Here is a 25,115-nt window from a genome sequence, read left to right on the forward strand (position 1 = left end):
GATCTGCAAGAGAAATGCTGAGACCTTCAGTGTAAGTAGTGCCAATGCTCTAGGTTGGGTTTTATGGTCCTTTAGTTTGAGCTGATCCTGCCTTGGAAGACCAGATGGTCTAAAGAACTGAGGGCCCCTCCCTCAAACAACTTGGTTTTGTGAGGCATACAACAGATTTGAGAGGCTCTTCGTACCTTTATGATTTTTAGTTTGTGCTTTGGACTTGTTCTGAAGAAAATGGAAACCTGAAAAACAAAAAAAATGCAGTCTTGTATTACATGGATGCTATTGAAAGTAGGCCTTGTTTTTGTAATCAAAACCATTACGTTTTTGACAGTGGATGATAGCTCTGCCTCTGCCAACTGGTCCAGCTCTTCCCCAGACATGGCCTTCAGCTTCCCATTGCAGAGACCAATATTCTGTCCTGCAAAAAAAAGCCGAAAATGAGATCTGCCCATCAGCTCTGGAAGAAGCCAACTATTTCCAGACTCAACAAATAGAGGCAGCAATTAAGGAATTTACTGGGAAATACATCTGAACCTGGGGCATCTGACAGGGCACACAGCTCTCTGGCTCCCAGCTGGGCCGGTCACCCTGTCCTTACTCAGCTGGAGTTATGGAAGCAATACAATACCCAAAAGTGGCCCATAGTTCATAGCTGCTCTATTACTGCATTTAATATGACTTGTTTCAATGGAAAAGCAAGAACTCAGTGGCATTTAAAACCTCTATTGCACACTCAAAAAGAATGATAAAGTTGATTATTAAGTGACAGAACATTTGACTGATCTGACAGACATAATATAGACCCACAGGAAAGAAGCTAAGTTTGCTACCTATAGCCACAGCAGTTTCCAGGGCATCTCCAGTTATCATTTTTACTGACACACCAGACTCAGAAAGGACTTGAACAGCTTCTCTCACTCCAGCCCTTGGGGGATCAATTATTCCAACCAGACCTAAAAACGTCAGTTTGCCAAGTTCTGGACCTGAAGCCAAGGCGAGTACTAGAAACAGAGGGGAAAAAAAGAAGACAAGACGACGTTTATTAATAAAGTGTTTCCAGACATTAAAATGAACATTTAGAGGAGATACTAAACTGCCAGTTTTCCAGCAGAAAAATTCATTTAAACCAGGTCTTTATTCATTATAGTCAGATCTTGTATAGACACAAAAATTTGGTCCACTCAAATAATACCAGTTTATCTGAATCAGAGCATTTCTGTTTCATGTGTTTCTCTTTTAGGATTTATTTCTTTCTAATTTAAAGCTGTCTACCAAGTCTTCCGTAAATGCAGACGGATTAAATTGGGACAGTGCAATGTTAGACCTGACACTATTGAAGTACTTTATGTTAAACAACAGCACTCCTGTAAAAACTTAAAACTTTTTTTTTTTAATCTAAAAAATGTGAACTGTAAATTCAGTTAAACCAGTGAAACTTCCACCGTACAAACATCAAGGCTCTGAACATTTTTGTTTCTGTTCTTGGTGCCTAACCATATCATTCAATCGTTCTTAAATCACCCAAGGATATTTTGTCAGTGTTGCTTTGATGATTGAATCACAAGCTGGCAGCACCTGCCTGAGCTAATCGCTTTTCTTCAGAGCAGTAATTTGCCATTCACAACGGCAGATGACTCAGATATTGTAAAGCAAGCTCCTTACATGAGTTACTAACCACAAGACACAGGGCTGGAGAATATGTACATTAACTACACCACCTTCCAAACCCGGCTGCCAAGACTTGTTCTCATCTCCTTACAACCTGGGAACGTGCACAGGAGATGGTGTCTTTGTTATTGTGTGAAAGCCTAAGACATTTCTGAAAGGATGTTTCTAGTGATGAAGGGAACGACGCGTGTATAAAAACTTCTGTGGGCTGCGCACTGACACGCAGTCAGGATCAAAAGGAGATCGTTAGATTTGGTCCTAATAAAGAATTGAACCAAACTTCAAATAAAAATCTCAGTGCCCAAATCCGTGTTTGGAACCCCTTTCAAAGTTGCTTTTTGTTGCTCTTGAAACAGCTTCTCCAAAAGCAAAACTTGGCAGAGAAGCGCTTAGATCAGGTTCAGCACAAAGCTTTTCAATGCAGCGTTCAGGCCGTATCCCAGGCAATCACAACACTCATGGAAGAAAAACATTCACCATTTCCAGTGCTTATTTTCAGCTCCTTTCACTCTCGCTAATTTAAACCCAACAAGAAAAGATTAGTGGAAAGCAAGCAGCTAGCAGACCTAAGACACGGCCCTCGGCAAACTCTGACAAGTATTATGAAGAGATCATGCAAGTGATGCTAAGGACTGGGCGTCTGTTCATCCTAACCAAAACAGAGCAGGAAAGCATTAGGGCATGATAACCTGTAAGCGTAAGGGACATAGACAGTAATGACTGACCCCGTAGACCGGAGGAGCCCATTCGTTTTTCTTCCTGCTGGTAGAAAGCTTTCTGCTGGGGTGTGAGTGATAATGAGATGCCGCTGCTGTTATACAGAGTGCAATATTGAATAACTTCTTCAAATGCTCCTTTCATAAAGTAAATATCTTCCTGATCCTTTAAAGTAAGGAGATAATATACTTTATCAAAAAAAAAAAAAAAAAAGAAAAAAGAAAAGAACACATTTTAAAAATACTGGTAATGCATAAGGCTTTACATCCTAGGTAAAAAAGATCTTTTGTTTGCTCTTTTACCTGTTTTGTAAAATGCCCAGGTGCATGTATTTTGCACGTGATATTTTTGCGCTAGACATTTTTCACATTCAGCCATCACAGACAGAATGGTAATGAAAAGGTTGGTAAGTTTTTAAACCAAAGTACAGTATCAGCCAAAAGGAGCTCCTTAACCCGGTAAGGGAAAAATGGCCAACATTTTCTGCCAGACATCGTATCTTTATTCCCCTGTCAGTTGTCTCTGAAAAGCTTTTGTTTTCCTACTCAAACCACTATATGAAAAGTATTGTCTTCTCCCATTCAAACACAGCTTTACAAGCTAAAATTACACCCAAGTTGGGAATTTTGAGGTTTGTTCGGTTTTCTCCTGACATAGTTAACTTCTGAAAACATTTGCTAAAGAGATACCATTTCACGCCCATTGTTGAGGTGCACAATTAGAAACACGAAACCAGCCAACACCACTGTTTGCTTTACCTGATTTTTCAGTGTGCATTTCACAGCCATCCACTTTTGTTCAGAGCTAAATGGAATTTCCTTCTTTCTTACATAAATATCTTTTATGTCAGCTAATTCCATCTAAAGTAAGGTAAAACAAAAAGAGCACTGTAATGCTGAATAATGCCAAAGCTTGTGTATATTTTCCATATTACAGGCATTGACCGTTGACTGTGTACTTCCAGGCACTCATATACCACAGAGCTCAAGAGAATGCGTGGGGCGAGTAAAACTCATATTTCAAACCCATCTTCTCCTTTTGGTGCCTGACATAGGATAAATTAAACTGGAGGTTGAAGCTCGATCCCTGTTGACTTTTGCAAGAACTAGGGAGCTGCACTGCTGTCTCGGTGGGGCTTTGGGTCAGAGGAGGCTCAAGTCCTTTCCCTACATCTATGGCAAAAAAATGGGCAGAGCAGATTTCTTCCAGCCCAAGCTCAGGCTCCCCCACTTCGGTTATTTCCCAGCCACCCTACTTGGAAGAAAAAGGAAAATTTCAAATAACTGAGTGGTCAAGCGTGGATGTGGCTTCAAATTATTTCCTAATGAATTAAACTCAAAAGACCCTTCAGCTATGAAGTAAGACGGTCCAAATCAATACACGCTTGCTTTAGCAGCACACGTGGGTGCTCTAGGTGAAGTGGTAGCTGTCAGAAGTAGCTTCCAATCTCTCTCTCCTCCAGCTCCCACTAAACCAAAAAATTAAAAAAAAAAAACAGAAGAGACAACCTCTCTCATGTTCTGCTATTGCTTGGCTACTGAATGGCAGAGCAGAAGGAATATTTTAATTTAGCGTTTAAGGAAATAAAATGTCTGTTTTGCAAATGACAAATCATGGTTTCCCTGTTAGAGTTACAAGTTTGCAAAATAGGAGGTAGGAACAGATGTTTGCAGGTGCATCGTTTCATCAGGCACCTTCTGTGCTTTACAGCCCACCTGAGGTCTGTGGACCACAGGCTGCGTAATGCTGGTTAGATGATACCTTGAGGCATTTTACAGCCCTCTGCCTGTGATCATGAATGCAATATGCATTAAAAAAATCTTGTTTTACATAATCACAACTAGAAAAAAAGTAAAAGCTAGCAGATGACCCAAATCGAGGATGAGCCTCTGCCATGCTTTCTAGTATGGCCTGTTCTTGCTCATTTTTCACTCTCTTGTCTTCCTCCCGAACTCTTAATCGACATGTGCAGAAACTATAAAAAACATAGTCCATCCTGAGCCTGAAAGAAATCCATTATAGAGCGTAATTGCAGAGATTAACCAAGCAAAACAATTCTTGCTGTTAGCACAGAAGCTCAAGGAAAGTGTTTGTCCGTGACAAGAGGCTTACATGGGAGAGGTGTACATCTATGACCTTGGGGAGAAGAGACAAGGAAAGACTAAAACCAGTCTGGGGACTGTAAAGAAGTCTGATCACTCCTGTCAGACCTAACAATTCCAGCTTTTTTTTTTTTAAATTTCTGGAAAATTTTAAATCTTAACAATCTTACCTTCATTGCAAGGGCAATGAGAGCTCCTTCTGTGGGCTGTCCGATCACACTATTTTTCCTGATAATAGCATTATTGACTACACAGCCAGCCTAGAGGAAGGGACATATTTAGATGGTTTATTTTTTTCATAACTAAATTCATAGCTTTTTCATCTTTTAAAATGAAATAGTGAAAGATTGGAGAATGAAGGCAGCCACATCCCAAAAGATGTGCTATTCCCCATAGCAGCATCTCTTGAAATCAGCTCTTATGCTGTCTAAACCTGCTTAATCCATAGGATACATCAATATTTGGTAAAATATTACGTTTTGGATAAATTAACATCAAGCAAAACATGATATATATCTAACGAGCTTGATAAATCATGAAAATTAGAACTTAGCCTCTCCAACTATTGATTCTAACTTGCAGTATAGATAAAATAAGACCTAATCTCCATTTGAGATTCCAGCTCAGATCATCTCACTACCCAAATACTCCGCTTTAGCCTACAACTGAATGTGCAAGATTTTACTTAATGCTAACAGGAAAGCCAGAGACAATCACAATACATTTATAAATTGAGTATGTAGCTAGCTAAAGTCTAGAATCTGTCCACATTAAAAACCTGAATGTGGTAAAATTAATCAGTGTCTCCTCTGCAAGAATTGTATTTTTATCCAAAATGTCATTGACACTTTAAGCTGATGACTCTAGTGTCTCCCTATGTATCTTATTCTACCTTTACTACCTTTCACCTATAAGCTTCAGGTATTATATCACAATTACTCAGAGCCTTTCCTTGAGAATGCTCTAGCAAGACAATTCATTTTAGAGTGATAAAAGTAGCTTTTTTTCACACTAATTACCCAAAGGGATCTGCACAAATGAAAATTGAATATAAATAGGACAAGCTGGTTGATAATTTATACTTACCTCTACTAGTTTTCCAACTGAGACATTGGAAAATTGTTTAAGAACCTCCTTTGATGGCAGAAGATAAACGTCTCCTTCTCCACTGTAGCCCACCCCACTGACCTGAGGAAGAGACAGAAAAAGCAAATTTCCCAGTGCCAGGCAGGACTATACTACATCTTTATACAATGGGGGGCACTCGAGCAAATTTTTCATTTTGAAGGCGTGCTGGGATTATTCTTTCTAGCTCAAATCAATGCTTATAGGAAAGGCTGCAAATAGTGAAGGTATAATATTACAATAGCTGTACAGGAACAAAAAGAATCAGCTTGTCTTATATGGAACTTGCTCACCACGAGTTCAGAAGTCTCTTGCAGCTCAGTTGAGAGATCCAGCCCTTTGGTAGCGGTGGGTTCACTGGTTTTACCCTACTGATGACTGGTCTGTGTGTCCACTGCCTTACATATTGCATGCCTGGATTTTTTACCCACTTTGCACACAGGTAAATGAACCAAGTGGAAGGATCAGGTCACTCGTGTAATAAATATTCCCACAGAAGATGGGTCTGCAAGGGTCAGTGGCAGGTTTCGGTATTTACAATAATTGCGAAGAACAGCAAATGTTGTCAATGAATATCTTTTTTTACGGCATCTGAGCAGATTTTGTACGCTCAGCCCCACCTCTACCTGTCTCCAGCACCACAAAAGTCTCTTCTCTTCAACAGAACCAGTGATGTGCAAGGAACTGCTTGGCTTGGGACTGACTCAACATCCCTCATTTGGGCCTAATTGAACTAAAAGCAAATTGGCCCTGCTGAGCTTGAGCAGGGTGGTCTGTATTACTGCCTTGGCCATACCTCTGCCTGGAACCCATCCGAGGTCACGAGCCGAGTCACCGTCATCTCGTTGGCCGTCAGAGTCCCTGTCTTATCTGAGCAGATGACGTTGCAGCAACCTGATGCAGGAAAGTTTTTAATCAGACCTAATAAATAATGCAACTGAACCACGAGATTCAGGGCCCCAGAAGAGGGAGAACAGGTTTCCCTAACGTTACTCAAACTGCACCGGTGAGAAAAGGGAAAAAAATAGCAAGAAATGGGTGAGTTTCCTAACAGGGTGTTGTAAGGAAAGGATCTGAGTGCATGTCAGGGTATCACACACATAATTTGGATGTGAGATATGGTAGGAGACATCTGAAGAGGGCCACATTGTCTTGAGCATCGTATGGTGGGCAGTTGGAGAAGGGCCTGATCTCCAGGGAATTGATCAATGTTTCTGAGCTGCAATATCACACAACAGAACAGCTGTTATATTCTGAAAAGGCATATCAAATTCCCTCTCTGCCACATGCTTCCTCAGATGGGCCATTTAACCCTTGCTTCTCTAAATCAGGAATAACAGCCCTTCCCTGCCCAACCACAGGATTGCAAGGGTATGTGTGTGTTAAAGAATGTTACAAAAAATACTTAAAAATCCACAGCCAAGAGCAGGAGCTGCCCCACTCGTGCTCTGCTCTGTGACAATCCTGCCTCAGTAAAGCACATTTCTTCCAGGGCCCGTTTATACCACAATACAGCAAAGGAGTGGATTAGCAGAGTCACCACATTCAGGCTAGTTTCCACTCCCAAGAAGGGGAAAAATTACTTTAATGCAAAAAAGAATCAGGCTCCAGCACCCTTCTAAGTCTGAATATTTTCCCTGGCTCTGGAGGTGATCACGCTGCTTAGGCACAGAGCCCATGAGCATGATGACCACCAGGTAAAAACCTGGAGAGAATAAAGCAGATTGGGCTGCAGTAAATTAATTGCAATTTAGAAGGATTAGCACAGAGCAAAGTGACCACCATCAATATGTTATTTTTAGTTATTGACAATTAAAGAATCGGATAAAGAAGGATTATTTTTCTCCTTTTCAGAAGTTTAACAGACACAGCACAATTAACATGCGCAGAGTACAGTTTTTGCTGTGCTTAGACTGTGTTGCAGAGTACCTGGCTATCTGGCAGTTACACCTATTTGGGCGCAGCCCTACCAGAACGAAATTTTTCATGAGATAAGGCTATTTCAGATGTCCTGGGTCAGGGCAAATACAATAAAATAAGGGTGATAAGATTCCTTAACTGCAGAACAAACAAGGGCAGTTCAAACAACAGCAGCATTTCCAAGGAAGACAGATTTTAGCTGAAGGATCTGGCTGTGCAGCAGGTATCTGTGACTGCACGGGCCAGGCTTGGCATTTAGTGTACTTTTTAATGAGTGCTACTAAATACACAATGTATCTTCTCCTTCATATAACTGCCATACTGACCAAGGTTAGAGTAGCAAAGCCTGGAATACAGTGACCTGGGAGTAAGGGCCAATTTGAAGACAAGGGGAGGTGGAAGAATAATTTCATTATGGTTCATTCTGCCCCACAGTTGTGAGGATGGGCTGGACTCCTTCTCAAGGTTCTCTCTTTCTCTCTGTCCCCATTTTCCATGACTCTTTACATATCAGGGAGATGGCCACACAGTACACATATTCCAATTTTTTTTTTTTTTTTTAAAATCAAACCAAGGCTTACTTGGCCAGCCCATTGCTATTCAGTTCAGATTTTGAAGCCTAGCAGACTACCAAGCTGTGTGGCCCCTTTTTGGCCTTACCTAAGGTTTCTACTATGGGCAGCTTCTTCACAATCACCCTTTTCTTGGCCATCCGGAGAACACCCAGCACCAGGGTAACGGTGACCACGATGGGAAGACCCTCTGGAATGGCAGCCACCGCCAGGCTGGGGACAGCAGAGACACAACAGCTTCAACACAGGGGTCAAACTACGAGTACCGACCAAAACGTGCCGAAGGGACATTGCCATGGGGTGAGTTTTCCTACTTATATGTGCATATCTGAACAGGAACACTCAGGGCTAACTACTGGGACTCCTGGCACACTGTAAATACAAAAGTGGGACATTTATCCAACTCCTCAACCTTTTTCTGGAAGATTTTGACAGAACAATTACTTTTCTTCTTTACATTGCCATAGAGCATTAGTTTCTGGCTAAGTAGGGATTTAGGGGTTGGATTTCATTTCATTTGTTTAACTTTCTGAGGGTGGAAGTTGAATATTCCTTGGCACCCCGGCTCACACATTAGCTACTGGCTCCTGGCCACACGCAGCCCCTCATCACCTCTCTTACACGTGGGTACGAGCTGTGGTGGGACAGGACGAGTTCCCCAGACGTCCCCATGCCGCACACACTGAATCGGTGCAATGTCAAAACCTGCAACACCTGACATGCTAGAAAAATCCAGACACAGTCTGCTTCTGTCCCTTATTTATTCCTTGAGTAACTCTGAACACTTCTAGGTATGTGCAAGAAGTAATCAAAGAGGACTTTTGAAACCATAGGCTGGTCTCCAAAACTCAGGCTTAACCACTTTTCTTTGCCACTACATTCACCGAGGAGACAGGAAGGTGGGCACCAAGCCAGCTTGGCTTCTCTGTTATCTCCTCAGCTGTGGTTTTGTTCTTATTTCCATATAAAAAAGTTCCTTTTTTTTTTTTTTAAGAAGGATTGATTTTAGAGCCATGACAACACCAAACAACAGGTTTTATGGGTACTACTAAAACCACATGGTTTATTATGTTTGATTAAGAGGTTGTGACTGCTTTTTATGCCACATAAAATGTGCATTCCTATCTTTAGACGTAAATCCAGTAAGAACAGCAAAGAATAATATTTGCTGTTGCTACACTCCCATTAAATTCATAGAACAGATAGGAAAGGACATTCACAGCTGGATGAAGTGGAAATGCCAGCAAAGATTTTCAAAATACCAAATTCCAAAATTAAATAAACCCTCAAACTTGGTGTTTGGGTTTTTTTTTTTTTTTCCTCTTAAATGGTTGTAAAGCTCACATTAATTTCACCAGTGCAAGATCAATACGTATTTATGAAGGGTCTTACTCAAGTTCCCTTTTGTGAAACGTCCATTGTTTTGAACAGGGAATTCCCTGGGACATGTTTCATTAGAAATCAAAGAGAAAGGTGGTCTCCAGTCCTCACCTAACTCCAATTGTGAACATGCTGAGGAGATGCTTCCCTTGTAACCAGCCAATGAGCATTATTAAACCTGGTGGGGGGAAAACCATCCGATTAAAAGACATCAAGAAATTCATAAATCTCTAACCTGCTTTAGCTGTTGTTGGAGAACTGAATATGCAATGAGGCCCCCAAATCTCTCCCTTCAGAGGTGTCTCTGCTTGAACCCCCAAAGTCCAGGTAACCCACATCAACAAGTACTTTTGGAGAAAGCAGCCCCGGAGCACAGAGGGCTTTCACACCTGACCATGCAAGTACGAGCATCGCATCCGACTCACCGATTATGCCAAAGGAGAAAAGAGTGAGTTGCTTCCCCAGTCTGTCCATGTTTTTCTGGAGAGGTGTTTTGGGAGTCTGGAAACATTAGAGAATAGCTGGTTTTCTTTGCTTGGTATGGTGAAACGAGAAGATGATGGTCAGCCCAGAACGACTGACCCCCACAGTCCTGGGTATCATTACCGTGGTCCCCACAGCTGCCTGATACACCCTAGAGCTTTCCCACCCCAAACCCCCAACGGGGTCTGCTGGGCACAGAGCAACCCACAGGGAGAGACTTTCTGCCTCAATGCACTCGAGACAGGCAAAAAAAGTGAGAGAAGAGATGAATTATATTTGTTTACAGCTGGGGAGGCAGACTAAGGGCTAAATCTGGAAAGGACCTTAGTGATTGAGTCCACGTCTGGATAACATGTGTGCAAAGCCTCTGGGAAAAGGATAAAAGCCTGGGACCCCCCATCCTGATGGTCTGGGCTCTCCTCTCTAGACCAGGGTCAGTCTGTCTGTGACCTGGCAGAGCTGAGCAGACCCTTCTCCTCCACCGAGCCAGCTCAAGCTGACACGTAGGAGGGACCCTGGGAGGTGGTAGGGTTTGGGAGGTCCGAGTTTCAGGCCAAGGAAGGTACCAGATCCGAGCTCCTGCAACAGCACTTTTAAGCACTGCAGAGCATCACAGATCTGCAGCAGCACTGCAGATGCATCACAGCATCTCGCATAGTGGCTGCTTCTGCTGTCCTGTGATTTCTTGCGTCAATTGATCAAGACTTAACTCGTTTCTAGACCCTCATCTGTGTTAGTTCAGAGATCTGACCCATGAAATTTTGGCATGTGTAGAAGTAAAAAAAAATCTATATACCTAGTGGAAAGTGTGTGTGTGAAATAAAAAAAGAAGAAACTGTGAGGTTTAGGTGACTACAAGGTTAGATACAAGCTACATATCAAGTCTGGATTTAGAAGCCTAAATCCTGCTTATAACCTTTTTTGGATACAACACTTTGGTGTCCCTCAGTCACCCAGGCATTTTGTAGCAGAAACCAAAATGGACCCAGTGCATTAACTCTTCGGACCACTCCTGCTCACAGACTTTCATCCAGGTCATCCACCATTTCCACAGACATAGATTTCTTTACCTCTTCAGCTTGCATCATTTTGAACACCTCTCCAAACTGTGAATTTTCACCCGTCCCAATAACTACGCCCTGAAAAAAAAGGAAAAAAGGGAGAAGAGATGAAAACAAAATCTAGACATTCTGTAACTAATGCCAAGGAAAAGATTGAAGATGACAGGACTCACTTTTCCCTTCCCGTATCGCACAAGGGTCCCCATGAAAACAATATTGCTCAGTGTGGTTATGTCCCCGGCTTCCAGTAAGACACCATCAGTCTTGTTGCAAGGCTCAGCTTCTCCAGTAAAACTGGATTCATCCACCAGCAGATCTGTAACCTAATTAAAAAGGCACATTTCTGGTGCTGTTAAGACAAGAAATTTCCAAAACAGGCTCTCGTACGTGTAGCTGTATTTACCTCTATCAGCCTGAGGTCTGCAGGAACCCTGTCGCCAACAGACAGATAGACGATATCTCCAGGCACGAGCTCTCGCGCTAGAAGATGCTGCAGTTTTCCTTCCCTTAGGCTACACGAGACAAATGGAAAAAGAAGAAAGGAAACCAAGCTGTGAGGTTTTTATTCCTTCTGCAGGCTTGGGAACGTGACTGGCAAGAAAGCAAGAGCCCTGCCCCAAAGAGCTTCCAATGTATATAAGAACATAAAATCTTCATGACGATGAGGAGAGATGATTATGTTCTGTTTGGGCCCAGATTTAATTCACAAACTGGTGGGCAGGTTATGGAAGACTTGCATTTCAGCAATAAGTGACTTAAACAGTACTTATAAGGGAGATAGTGTCAAGATGATATGCTTTCCTGTGGCTCATGCTTTAAATAATGAAATGCAGATTCTTTAACCTAAAAAGAAGCTTTTTAAAGCTAGAATTACCACTGGCATTTCAATGTTGTATTAAAAGTACAGCCTTTCAAGTGGTTAGATGCTTATGGTATCATATCATAAATAAAGAACAAACAGCAGCATTTATAAGATCCAGACCTGGGTGAACTTTGGACTAGAAGAAAACCCCACGCTGCTTTTGCAGTGCAAGGTTTCTCTGAGCCTCACAGCTTATTTACGTTGGCCGTGACAAAACCGATTTGGAAAGACATAAATAGAAGTGTTTTCTATATTCTAAAGCACTGATACCGAACATCAAAGCAGTCTCTGGTACACCCTACCACTGCTCCATGGGCAATGCCGTGGCCGCGCTCACCTGTGCCCAACCTGCACCGAAACGCCCGGTGTGCCCGTGCATACAGCAAAGGGCAGGCGTGGACAAGGAAACCTCCACCTATAAGCCGTTTTGTGCCAATCTCTTGGGCAAAAACTACGCTAAAGCCAAAAAATTATAGAGGGGAGGTTTTTCCTGCACAGGGAGTCAGCGACACGCAAGAGGCTGCAGGGATCGTCGTGCAGGGTGGGACATTTCTGGGACCCTGCTGGCTCTCAGCATTTATTAAATTCCAGCAGGTGCCTACTTTAAAAATCAGAATTATTTGATCCCCTTTTAGCTGCACCCACACACGGTGCTATCCCTCCAGAGACAGGGTTCTCATTACGTGCATGACACCCTGAAGCAATTTTCTTCACCGATCAGTTCTTCCCTCATAACCCAAACCCTGCTAAAACCCACTGAAGCAGGCATGCCTCACCAGTTGCACTCGGGGGGTACCAGCTTGTTAAGTTCTTCCAGCGATTTTTCTGAGCGATATTCCTTTTAAATGAGAAAGGAGAAGAAAGCCAAGTTACACAAGAGGGCTCGCTCGTGACGGCCCCGGCTGCAGAGCCAAGCTCTGGCTGACGTACCTGGATGAAGGCCACGGTGACGACGATGAGCACGGCCTGCGAACAAAGAGGCATTACAGGCGTGGGCACAGCAGCTTCAGAGGGCGAAGGGTTGGGTTGCAGGAGAGGTACCACCTACCATGGCGATGCTCACGGCGTCCTCGTATTCTTTCGTGATGACGCTTACTAAAGCGGAAGCCAGCAACAGAAGAATGAGGGGGTTTTTAAACTGAAAAAAATAAAATTGCAATATAAAATTAAACGTGGAGATGCTGAAGGTGAGCTGGTCTCGCATCTCATCAGAAAGGATTAAACACGCGGTTTTGCTGCAGGGACCCTCCTTGCTCATGATGGCAGCATCGCCCTGCCCAGACAGAATGGGTGCTCAGCCTGTGGTCAGCCTGATGCCAGATCCTGCACCTGTACAGGAGACGGACGACATCAGGGACCAGCAGGACAAGGCTCGCACCAAAAAACCACGAGTTTCCTCTCTTTTCCCCTGCTTGCACAAGCAAGGCTCACCTTTGCAGACATACAGCACAGGGTTGACCCTAAGAGCTCCTTGGAGGCACGATAGGTATGAACAAAAACTTTATTGTCTTTTTAGAATTTGAAACCAAAAATCCTCTTTTTTTTTTTCCTTCTTTTTTTTTCCTTTAATTAATCTGCTAAACTCTGCACTGTACCCAGCACTGCAGGAATCAGATCCTACTTTTTTTTTTTGCTTTTAAGCACAGATTTTAAGGACTTTTCTCCTACATGAGAAAGTTACAGCTCTGTTTAGCTAATGTGGGAATTGAGGTAAGGGAGTTAAGTTGGGCTAAGACAAGACTGCCTGTTTTGGGTAACAGGAACGTGGTGATGCATGGCAGGAAAGCCAAGGTTTAAATTTATTCCCTGCTGAAGCCAAAGGTGAAAGTCCCCTTCACTCCTCTTTAGAAAGACTGGGCCAAAGGGGCTGCTTTACAAAAATTGCAGCTGCAAAAAGCCACGTCAAGTGTCTGCTGAGGGATGATGCTCAAGTGCAGAGGTGCGAATGGTGTGGGACTGCAAGCAGCTCTTCCAGAGAGACCGACAGCTTGTGGAAGGATCAGAGATGCACTAAAGAGTTCATTTGGTGTCCCCATAGGAGAAGCAACTCGTTAAGGATGAGCAGAAAAAAACCCCAGCTCACTTTTTATTAAGAATAAAAGAATCCTTGAAGAGCTTTAGTGATGATTACAAAGTGCTTAAAGAATACTGATCCCACAGGAAAAAAGGGGTAACCCATGAAATAAAAATGCAGTCTTTCAAAGCAACTAAAATCTTCATGATCCAGCTAAGCAAGAACAAAACCAGTCAAATTGCTGGCTGAAAATAAACACACACAAAAAAAGACCTTTCTTGTTTGGTTAAAAGCTCTAAAGAAGAGGTGAAAGGTACATTAAATACAGATGAGAACCAGTTAATAAAAGCAAAACTCAAGGATAACTCTGCTGGGGAAAAAAAAAGATGGCAAATACCACCTTCTGCCTGGCTTTTTGGGGCAGCTGGTTTGAAATCATGGATCTTCACAGGGCATGGCACGTTACTGATGTATTCCTAATAGACACTAACACTCACCTGAGCTCTACGATTGCCTCTGCTTTTGCTGGAGGTTTAGGGCTTTTCTTCACTGGGGTAACTGAAATCAGAGTAGCTTTCAGCTACTACTGGTTTTCCTCAAACCTTTATGATTTTATCACTTGCTTTAAAGGGAATAAATACACTCCAGAAATCAGGTCACTGATCTATGGTTTTTGATTTGTGGGCTGCGTGGAGATAAAAAGGTTTATTTTTATTTTAAGATGTTATCTTCACATTAAATGACCCCGCATCTGAATCTCACAATGGCTTTCCCAGGGGAACAGACACTTTCTGTATCTGGGGCACAGCCTGTTCCATGGCTGAATCTGTGGAAGTAGAAACCCTGAATATTTCAATGTAGATACATGCTCAGGCCAACCCAGCCAGGGGTTTTTGTGCAGAAAATCCTTACCTGGTCTAGATATTTCTTCCATATCGGCTCTGTATTCTCTACTGAAAATTCATTCCAGCCATGTTTTAACCTGCGCTGTAGCACAGAAAACTCAGGCAGTCCAGTTTGTAAGTCAACCTAGAGGGAAATTTAAAAAAAAAACAACAACAAACCAAACATTACATATTGTAGAATAGTTATAGGAAATTTCTTAAGGCAAAGTTATGTTAAAAACCTGTAAGTAGGCTGGGCAAGATGTTCATGCTTCAGTCCATGTCCCCCCCCCCCCCCAAAAAAAATATCTATCCTCTGTTTTTCTGTTTAGGCATTTATTTTTGTTATCTATAAAACTTTACCATGAACCATCACAGAAATCCATAAAGTAAGCACAAGTTAATTAAAAATATTTCCACAAGTGAGAAACCATATAATAGATGATGAATTAGAAATCTAAAATAGTAAAGGGAAGAATTTATTTCTTGTTTCACTCTACATTTAAAGAAAAAAAATCAAAATAAAAATACCCTAACAAGATTCAAAGAGAACAAATGGAGCAGGAATAAGATCTATTTTGCCTGGATTTAAAAAAAAAAAAAGCAAGGTTAGACACCAAAACACTGCTAAGCATTATAGCTTTCCCTGGTATTGGGGACTCAGCCTTTCTAAACTTCCATCTATTTTTCACACATGGGGTTAAACGTGAGTTATAACATCAGATTGTTTCTTTTCCCAAGACCAAACCCCAATGCAGACCAAGTAACTGGAGTTTCCTTCCCGACCCCCAGTGTCCCTCCATCCCTCCAGCTCCATCCGTGCTGTGGCCGCAGGGAAGCTCGAGCGGGGCCGGGACAGAGCGGCTGGTTCTGCCACCGCAAACATCCCTGCCAGGGCTGGTCTCCCCACCCCAAGCAGGCAAACGTGTAAAAACCCTTACGTTTAAAGCTTTTGCCAAGTCTTCTTTATGGCATTTACACGCATCTTTCGGGGGCAGGACTGTCACCTCCTTCTCCTGCTCAATTATTTTCAGCTCACACTCCTCATGGGTCTGAGTAAATGAGATAAAGCAATCGTTAGGGGAGAGGACAGTTAATAAAAGCATTTCAGCTTCTCTCTGCTTCTTCCCTTAATCCCATTCCCTTCACTCACCTTGCCAGCTGCGTGACCTCATAGTTAGCTAAAACACTTCCTAAATCACAGCACTTTATACCATTCACTAATTAATCCTCATTACAGCCTCAAAGCCAGGTGCACATCCTTGTAGTGGAAGAAAGGCTATTAGGAACTGGATTACCAAAAAGACAAAGCCACACCACTGCCTTAGAAAAGCGCGCCGGGCTCTGCTGTTTGCAGGTATCCTGCCTGAGCTGAGCATTTTTCTGTCCCAGTGTCTCAAAGCCCACTGCACACTCAATGCTCACAGCAAGGAAAAAAAACCTATTTTCCCTCATTGAAGACTAACAAACAAACAGCAATCACATGAGAGAAAAATCTCTGAGCCAACAGGAGAAAGCAAAAGTCTCCTTTCCCGTCTCCACAGCTGTTTTCCTCCACCACAGCTCTGCAAACGCCTCCAAGCAGGACAAACCCTGCCTGCCCCATCCAGGCAGCCCGAGGGCTGCACAGAACTCCCAGCGCCTGGGGGCTCAGCACCCTGACCTCTGTTCCCTTTCAAGATCCCTCATCTCTTTTTCCAAAATGTTCTTTCCAGAGCAGCAGTGTCCCCTGAAATCTCAGCCAGGCACTTGACGGGGGCGATGCAACTGCTATTGCAGGGCAAGTACGGAGAGGTAGAAATCTCATCCTTCCCGAGGGACAGGAAAATCCATTTCTATTTACCTTCATTCATAAAGCACAAGAGCCCGTGTTCACTAGGAGAGGGATCCCGAGAGAGCGTGGTGCTCAGCCCCTGGCATTGCTGAGCCCTACGGCCAGCTCACACTCAGCAGGGTGGGAAGAATTTGGCACCAGCTCCCCGCTACCACTGCCCTGCGGTGTTTGCTGGGGGAAACATTCAGGTCCAGCTCATAGAAGCACCCGAGTAAAGGTTTGGAGGCCTTCAGAGGTGCCCAAAGTGGTATTTGGAGAATCAGCCCATCTATGAATATTCAGGAGGTTTCTAGAAACATCCAGTGTTTTGCAATCTAAAGCCCGAGATAAATGCAGAAAAATCTCTTTGGCTGTTCGCTCGTGCTGGTACACGGAATCTGTTTTTGTCTTGTGGCTTCTGGAGAGCTCATAGCAGGTGAGATAGGAGCAGCTCTAAGCCCTGCTCCTTAAAAAGGCTTTTGCCACTTCCATACATTGCAGCCCCCTTTTTGTCGCTGGTTACTGACTCAGTACAGCTGCTGACGTGAGAGATCCTGGCACTGACCTGCTCCCCGCAGAAACACAGAAGATTTTGCTGTGATCCCTTGGTTTGTGCAATGCTCGTTTAAAAGCCATTTTGCCCCAGGAACAACCTGCCTTTCCGAAACCCTTGCAATTTGCCCAAGATTTCCAAGGATTTTCCTGCTTCCATGTTTCCCTCACGCAGGTGACTATGTTTTGCGCAAAGAAGCTGCAGTATTTCTCCACTGTTTTGAGGCATACTAGCACCAGACAACACCCTTATTTTAAGATTTCCTTACCAGCCATCCCTAGAAAGGACAAAAAAGTCCTTCCATGTTTAAAACTGATGATTTATTCCTACTTGTGCATCCTCGCTATGCAAATTCATCCATTCACGGTAACTTTGCTGACTCCAAGACCCTGTAAGACCGAAAGCCACCCATGCATCTAAGGAGATGGAAGGACTTACTGGGAAGAAAATGCAAGGCTGTCACATATAGAAACATACCTTACATTCATTACTGTGCTGACTTGATTAACGCAGTTTCTACAGGCTCCTCCGTGCTGCCGAGGGCACATGCAGGTATCAAGGTACAACCTTGCCTCAAAGGAGTTTAAATTTTAATTAAAGGAGCTAGAGGATGGGAAGAGACCCAGGCATGAGGGTAACATACCTACAGTCTCCAGAGGCAGCAGGGGAAGCCTGGGCCCAGCTCTGTCATTAATATTTACCTTTAAAAAGGTGTGGAGGAAACGAATGACAAAAACATGCAGCATATAGACGTGCCCAAGTCATACGTAGCCAGAACTGGCTACAGAGCAATAGAAATGCTAGCTCTGTTCTATAACCCTATGCTCCTTACAACCAGGGGCTGTTGTGAAATGAACAGCTTTATTGGGATGAGTTAATTTGCATTGATTAGCTTACACCTGTGAGTGATTTCCCCTGGACCAATTGACACAACTTTTCCTACCAGATAAACAGCTCCAGCAATGCACAAGTTGGAAATCTATCAGTGGAGTCTTGTCTCTCTCCTCTTCACCAAAGTGCTGCTGGTGCAGACCCCCTAAACGCACCCACCCCATGTCTGCTAGGCACCAGGCAGTGCCCTGAGCAAACCCCTTTATAAACTAACCTCTTGTTGTGCATTACTTTCTTTTCCATTTACATTGTAAAACAGATGTGGGCTATCAACATTATCCATTTACATTTTTAACCTTTATCTTTTAGGTGTAACTCAAGCATGAGAGTGCACGACTCCATATGGCGGGGCAGGAAGAAGTAAAAAAAAAATAATTAAATTTTTACTTTATCTATTGCTTTGCAAGATCAGGAGATATTGGAGGCTGTAAAGAGCAGCTGCTGGTGGCTGGGAGCCTCGCAGCAGCCTGCCCCAACGCAGCTCGGAGCGTGCTCGGCGCTGCCGGTACCTGCGCCGCTGCCTCCGCATCCCTCGCCCTAAAACAATCCATCAATTGTTGCGCCGAGCAGCCCGTGCGGGAAGGAAAAAAGCGTGGGGCTTTCTGGAGAGTACGTAGCCCTTTCTGTATACTCTGGCAAACAGCCCAAAAGATCAGTTCTCAGGATTTCCCCCACCGCCGCATCTGCCTTTACTGAGGTTTTGCATATTCTTTTCCCCCATCTTAGATTACTTTGGACCAGCTAGTATATCGTAATCCGGTCAAAAGTGGGCTGGGTTATTTAGTCTAACAAGAAGCCCTTTAAAACATCAAACAGAAACCCTCTTCTCATATATTCTTCATCCTTACTTAAAAAACCATACAGTAACTAAATCAAACATTCCCACAAAAGCCCTTTGCATTGCTTTTTTTGGTGCAGGCGGCAGGCGAAGGACCCGTGTTTCAGGGGTGCAGGCAGCGTGCAGAAACCAACCCAGAGCAAACCACAGCCCTGCAAAGCCAGGAGCTGCCTCGCCGGGTTTCCTTATCGGAGCCCCCAGCCGTTTCCCACCCCCCCGCCGTGGTTTCAGCTCCTCTCGTACACAATTTCTCGCTCCCCCATCGCACGTCTATCGCGGAATTGCAGACTTTCTAGGTGAAATAAAGCCTCTGGTCTCCCTGCTTGCAGATATAAGCCTCAAAATAAACTCTTTGATTGTTTAAAAAGCCAAGGGTTTTCCAGAAAAGCTGCTTTAAAAGTATTCCCTGGATTTTAAGTTGCCCCCAGGGGTATATGAGCGCTGCCTCATTGCCCCCAGCTGCACACCCCACTCCCCTCACCCCCACTGCTCTTTTGCTCCTGCTCAAACCTGGCTTCTTTTTTATTTTTAATTAAAAAAAATCTTCCAGCTCCCTTTAATCTGAAACAAAGCTCCTTGAGGGGAAAGCTGGCATTGCCATCCCTGCAGGAAAGCCCAGTCACTGCAGCTCCACAGCCAACAGTGACCCCAGTTGAGAATTCTCCTCACCCACCCAAACCAGTCCCACCCATGCCCCAAAAAACCCTCAAACCCCCAAATTTAAGGCAACTTGGTATGTAAGGTCTCCTGAGATGGAGGTGCTGCAGCCCTCAGCCCAAAAACCTGTGGGAGCTGGAGGGAGGGAGTTAACTCCTTGCCTGCTGGAAGCTTTTCAGATGCGAGAAATTGGGCTTGACGCCTCTAAGGGACTGAAAACACACGTGTGTGCAAGTGAAGTCTGTGTCACTGCTGTGCAGAGGCAATCCCATGGTCTCCTTTTTTTCCCCTAGAAGGAAGGCTACACTATTTAGTTTTATTTTGAGGGCATATAAAAAAATAGGTACCTGCATGGTAATAAAACTGTTCTGATAAGAATGCTCTGCATATCCAGGAGGATATGGAGCCTGTGAAACCCTCCATGACATAAATGTTCATTGGTGTGAAACCTGAAATGGAAAAAAGCCTCGAACCAAACTGGAATAGTGATTTAGCCCTGAATATCGGGCAGGGCTGGGAAATAGCCGTACTCCATCTCATGGCTACTGAATCTCGAATGGATCAGGTATCGTGGGAGAAAGGATCAAAAGGGGTTTTGGTGAGGAGAAATGGAACAATTGCAGAGGAAAAGTTCTAGCAGCTCTGAAGAAACTCTGAAGAAGATCTTAATGCTCCAAAATCTACTACCTGGATGCGCCTGGGGTAGGAGCCAGCTCTTTCTAAAGCTAACAAGAGAAAAAGCCCCTAAATCACGGCAGGACCCCAGTGGGTTGGCAGTAGATCTCCACGATGAACTCTTCTCCCAGCGGCACTGTGTGTGGAAATGGAGGCCACCCCACGGCGTAAAGATGGACGGATTGCCCTGGATGGTATTACAAAGGGAAAAGGCGATGCGACCCATGCAGTGCACGGGTTTTTCTCTCCCTTTCAAATACACAGACACACACAGGGACGTGTGCTTGTGCATGCGCGCACACACATGTGTGCACACACACACGAACACACACTTGGATGCTCAGAAGTAAAATCTTTGGATGGTCTTCAGATTTCTGCGGGAAACACAGGGCTCTCATAAACTGTAAGTCGGCACCACAAAAATTCCCTGTGATTCTGAATGGGCCACTGGAGAAAAAAGGGGTTTTAACCATATGCAGAAGAGTCTAGACACAGGCTGTGTTTGTGCTCTGATGTAGAAGTTAACTGTTCTGCCATCTCCGGATAACACCATCACCAGAGCCTGTGAGCTGGCCATCACGTCGCAGTTACCAGTGCTGGGGCTTTTCCTTCACAACGCACAATTTGTGTATTTATCCTGGCTTGAGTCCCATCAGATCGCCTGGACTCATATCTTTGAGGCCCAGGACAACCCTTTGACCAAAATACTTAAGGTTCTATAAGATTGAAAGTGCTCTGCAACTATTTTCAAGTAAAGAAGCAAAATACCAGCCTTAGAGGAAATGTGAGTCATTTACCAACCTAAATCATAACCCGAGAATACGTTCTTGATTTTTCAAATTCCTGTTGTCATTTCGCATTGCTGCCTATTTCCTACGCCTGGGCCAAAATGCTGGTCATCTCCTGTCCTGTTATAAATGTATCACACCGCATGGACTAGAGCTAAAATTCAAGAAGGGTTTGTATTTGGAAGTAAATATGTATCATTATTTATTTTGGCACAGCAGAAATGGTGCTGCCAAAGAACTAGTCAGACTAATTGCTGGTGGCCTTCTGCCTATGTTCGATCAGAAATCTCAGCTTGCCATCAAGGCAAGATTACAGATACTTTCTGTAACCTCATCGAGATCTTCCTTTCCTGGGATTTTGAGCTATGCTCGAATAGTGTAGAGCAGCATCACACAACACACTGCGGGGTGCATATGGTAAGAGTTCAATGTCTTATTTTCTTCTCCCTGTAGCACTAACCAACCCCCATACTGGAAAGACGAGACTCAGAAGAGAGCAGAGGATTAGCTGAAATGACACCTGAGAAAAGAACTTAGTCACAGAAAAGAACATGAATATCTCAAAGTGTGTGGATGGTGCTTGTTGGGATGGGACTAAGGGCTCACCCCACATACTGAAGGAATTAGACAAATCGGGTTTACGTGGGAGGGTGCCCAACCTATCTGTCATGTGGGAGAAAAAAATGGGGCTTGAGCAATGGAAATCCCTGTGCTGAGCAAACGTGATAATAAAATAATCCCAGACCTGAAGGTTTTGTGGCAAAAAAACAAGAACAGCAAATGCGTCACCTAAACCCCCACTCTTTGGTCCACCTGCACCAAGAAGAGATAGTGAAAGCTGGAAGGGGGAAACCAATGCTCATGCACCAGCATTTTTCAAGAAAAGAAAGCATTATTTTGAAGTGGACTCTGCAGGTCTGAGCTAAAGCTCTTCTCAACCATTCGTTACCAGTAATGACTGCAGCAACAGCACAGAGGACAGCCCGAGGGGTCACAGCCCATCCACCAGCGACCGGCACCGGTGGCAGTGGTACCGCTGGGGACAGCGCTAGCCTCGCTCTTCATCTACCCTTCTGCCGAGACAGCGTTTGGATTTCGTGCGAGCGCTCCAGAAAGCCTCCCACAGTGCCCACGGCCCCACGGCAGTCGCTCTCCTACGCATTTTGTTAATCTTGAACCTCCTCAAGTGCAGAGAATAATGTTCCTGGCCAGGACTTTGGCCTGAGCTATACGTCCTGGGAGCATCGCATAGAAACAAGTATCCCCATCTCAGCTGGCTGCCTGGTAAACATCATTAATCTCATCCCCTGTTGTACACAGAACAACTCCGGCACAGAGAAAGGAGAGTACAGAGGCCGTGATATCAAGTTACCGGTGGGACAAAGCAGGCAAAGTAGACAAAATTAACCCCAATTACACAAACTATTTCAGCAGGTCCAGGCAAGAGGCACAGGCAAACCTCACCTCCTCTTCTGGCTCGCCGCTTCCAAGGGGCTGATATTTCTGGGCGAAGCGGAAAAACGACTTTTTCTGGAAGAGTTTGGCGAAACCTCCTTCTCCCATCTTCGCTGCGCAGCGGTGGGGAGCTCCCCGGGGGCCACCGGGACGGTGTCACCCGCTGCCGCCTGCACCGCCGGCTCCAATTCCCCTGCGAGCGCGGGGCTATGGTTACGGGCAGGGAGAGGCAACCTTTCCCTGCCAAGTCACGCCTTCGGCCGCAGGTGCCGGAGGGAGGCTGCGCACCCTTCCAGCAGCCACGCAGGGTGTTTCGCCCATAAAACTCTGCCAGGGGAAGCCTGGCTGCGTTTAGGACGGCGGCTGAGAAAGGAGTGAGGTGGCCCTACGTGCGTGCGCGGCCGGCACTCGAAGAGCAGGTTGAAGTCTTGTGGCTCGACGTTTTCCTCCGCCCTCTGAAAAATCGCTGCGGGAGGAGCGTCGGCGGGCGCCGCATCTCGGGCAGGCAGATAGGGAAGTTGTTTTGCTGAGGCCGCTGTGTGCGGAGGCAAGACAGGTTACACACACTGCCGAGCCTGTTTGTAAACTTCCAGGCTGGGGAAATCCTCCTTGAGAAACACTTCAGTCAGCATAATGCCGGTATTTATAAGTATTTACATCAGGGAGAGGGCATAAATGCATGATGTGTGAATTTGTGATGCTCATTTATTAAAATAACACGGTCTTTCATTTGCTAGAGGGGAGCGCTTTCCTGGTGGATCTCAACATGTGGCTAAAGTTAACCAGCTACATCCTTGCTGAAGATTTATAGCTGCCTGTCAGGGAGCATCGTGCTCTGGTTTGCACCAGGACACCTACATCCTCCCCCAGGCATCATGACCACAGGATTCACTTAGGCTTAAATTGTCTCTAAGGTGTAAACCATGAGATTAAGATCCTCCTTTGACAGTAAAAACTGCATTGAGGGAATAAAAGTCATTCCCTGTCAGAGAAAAACATATGTGCAATTTTCTGCAGGAGAATAGTTTTCTCCTAGGACATCCAGGTGCCAGCTTCACAGTGCTGGAGCAGTGGACGTGGTGACACCTCAACCACGATGGGGCCAAGACCCCAGACTCTCACCTGCGTGACAGCCCACGGTACCCAAACCTTGGCCGACTTCCATCAAACCGGTGTTTTCCCATGAAGCATTTCAGTGATGCCTCTTTGCATCTCCCAGGTCCCACCAGCTCTAGCAAAAGCTGATGAGCCCTGTGGGACACCCCACCAGCAGAAAACACACCGTGTCCCACCGAAGAGGTGTGGAGGGAGGGCTTCTTTTCAGACTGAGGAGAAAACAAAGCCATTGGGAAACACCCTGCAAATAGCCGGGCTCTCATAAAATGCAGCCGGGCCTTCCTAATTCTCTCGGCTCCCGATTGAGAAATGCTTTCTTAATGACCTGAACTGGATGCGTCAGGCAGATGAAGGAAGTTCCTGCGTTGCTGCAACAGTCCTCCTTCCCATGGGAAAGTATCCAGGGATAATGCTGGGCACTGATTTTCAGGCAGCTCACATCCAGGCCCTGCCCAGGGTTTAGGTAAGGTGCTTAGCCAGGGCTCAAAGGCAACCCAGGCTCCCAGAGGTATACAGAGATTTAGACCTTACCGAAATGTATGGGAATTAGGTGGCAGAACATCTCTGAGCTCACGTATGCTTTTGAACTGGTCCCCCTCCTTCTGTAGCTTTTGTAAGGATCTGGAGCACAGCCAGCTGGCTCTGCCGTGGTCCTGATAAGGCAAAGCAGGCACTGCCTGGCAAGGAAATACATTCTTCTGTTCACCTGAGTGTGTTTGTAGTAGTCATAGCCTTGGGATCACACCGAATTGTTCCTCGTGTCTCTGGTAGAAAAGTGGCAAAACCCATCTTCCCCCTCTCTAGGCAGGTAGGAAAAAAATTTCCTTGGTTTTGTTCTTGCTTTTCTCATCCCCAAATCTCACCCATCATCCCCGAAGCCGGCATACGGCAAAGGGACCTGCCGCCCGTGGGCAGCCCGGGCATCCTTCGGGGCTCTGCGGTGTGGAATGTGCGGTCCCGAGCACGGTTCTCGTTAGCCAAGCGCGGCTTTCATTAGCCAGGCGCGGCTCTCATTAGCCAAGCGCTGCTGACAATACGGCTAATTGAGCAACAGGCTCTCGCTGACGGTTTCCTTATTTCACTTCCTTCTCTTGGCAAAAAGCTGCTGCTTGTGGAAACACATGTAGCTCAGCGCTGTGTACACAATCCGGGGAAGAATAAAATCCAGAATCTATGCCATGTGGACACGGGCCAAGATGCCCCATCCCGGGTTGGCGTGGAGGGAGGGAGCCTTGGTGAGGGAGGGAGAAGGATCCGCTGAGGGGTATGGCAAAAATACCGAGACAAACAGGAGACAGAAAAGGAGAAATATGAGTTGATGAGCATAATAATGCACCATATTAATTGGTGTGTTGTGGCTTATTATCCAGCAGACCTGCAGCTCAGAAGAAACAGTTTTGTTTGGGCTCAGGACCACAGCCCTGTCTGTCATTTTTATGTTCATTCAGTCCTGTAACATGAAATTACATTTTAGCACCAAGGAAATTGAATAAATGCAGAAAGAAAATGCAGTTGTTGCTGACTATTTGCCATGCATCCTGCAA

At 44.9% G+C, this 25,115-nt stretch overlaps 1 protein-coding gene across 1 annotated transcript in view; it reads right to left on the reverse strand.

Moving 5' to 3' along the window:
• ATP2C2 (ATPase secretory pathway Ca2+ transporting 2) overlaps positions 1 to 22,696 on the reverse strand; it is a 28,523-nt gene extending 5,827 nt beyond the window's left edge. The window contains exons 1-20 of the mRNA XM_075039925.1: positions 22,465 to 22,696; positions 15,727 to 15,837; positions 14,814 to 14,930; positions 12,936 to 13,025; positions 12,818 to 12,853; positions 12,664 to 12,725; positions 11,429 to 11,537; positions 11,199 to 11,348; positions 11,035 to 11,103; positions 9,907 to 9,982; positions 9,593 to 9,659; positions 8,190 to 8,314; positions 6,406 to 6,503; positions 5,571 to 5,672; positions 4,655 to 4,744; positions 3,141 to 3,242; positions 2,391 to 2,547; positions 828 to 998; positions 318 to 415; positions 186 to 236 (exon numbers count right to left, since the gene is read on the reverse strand). Of these exons, the coding sequence (XP_074896026.1) occupies positions 186 to 236; positions 318 to 415; positions 828 to 998; positions 2,391 to 2,547; positions 3,141 to 3,242; positions 4,655 to 4,744; positions 5,571 to 5,672; positions 6,406 to 6,503; positions 8,190 to 8,314; positions 9,593 to 9,659; positions 9,907 to 9,982; positions 11,035 to 11,103; positions 11,199 to 11,348; positions 11,429 to 11,537; positions 12,664 to 12,725; positions 12,818 to 12,853; positions 12,936 to 13,025; positions 14,814 to 14,930; positions 15,727 to 15,837; positions 22,465 to 22,563 (1,980 nt within the window). The 5' untranslated portion in view covers positions 22,564 to 22,696. The remainder of the gene's footprint in view (positions 1 to 185; positions 237 to 317; positions 416 to 827; positions 999 to 2,390; positions 2,548 to 3,140; positions 3,243 to 4,654; positions 4,745 to 5,570; positions 5,673 to 6,405; positions 6,504 to 8,189; positions 8,315 to 9,592; positions 9,660 to 9,906; positions 9,983 to 11,034; positions 11,104 to 11,198; positions 11,349 to 11,428; positions 11,538 to 12,663; positions 12,726 to 12,817; positions 12,854 to 12,935; positions 13,026 to 14,813; positions 14,931 to 15,726; positions 15,838 to 22,464) is intronic.
• Between the last annotated feature and the right edge of the window lie 2,419 nt (positions 22,697 to 25,115).

Source organism: Buteo buteo, chromosome 11, assembly GCF_964188355.1.
Source record: "Buteo buteo chromosome 11, bButBut1.hap1.1, whole genome shotgun sequence".
In the NCBI taxonomy this organism is placed as follows: domain Eukaryota; kingdom Metazoa; phylum Chordata; class Aves; order Accipitriformes; family Accipitridae; genus Buteo; species Buteo buteo.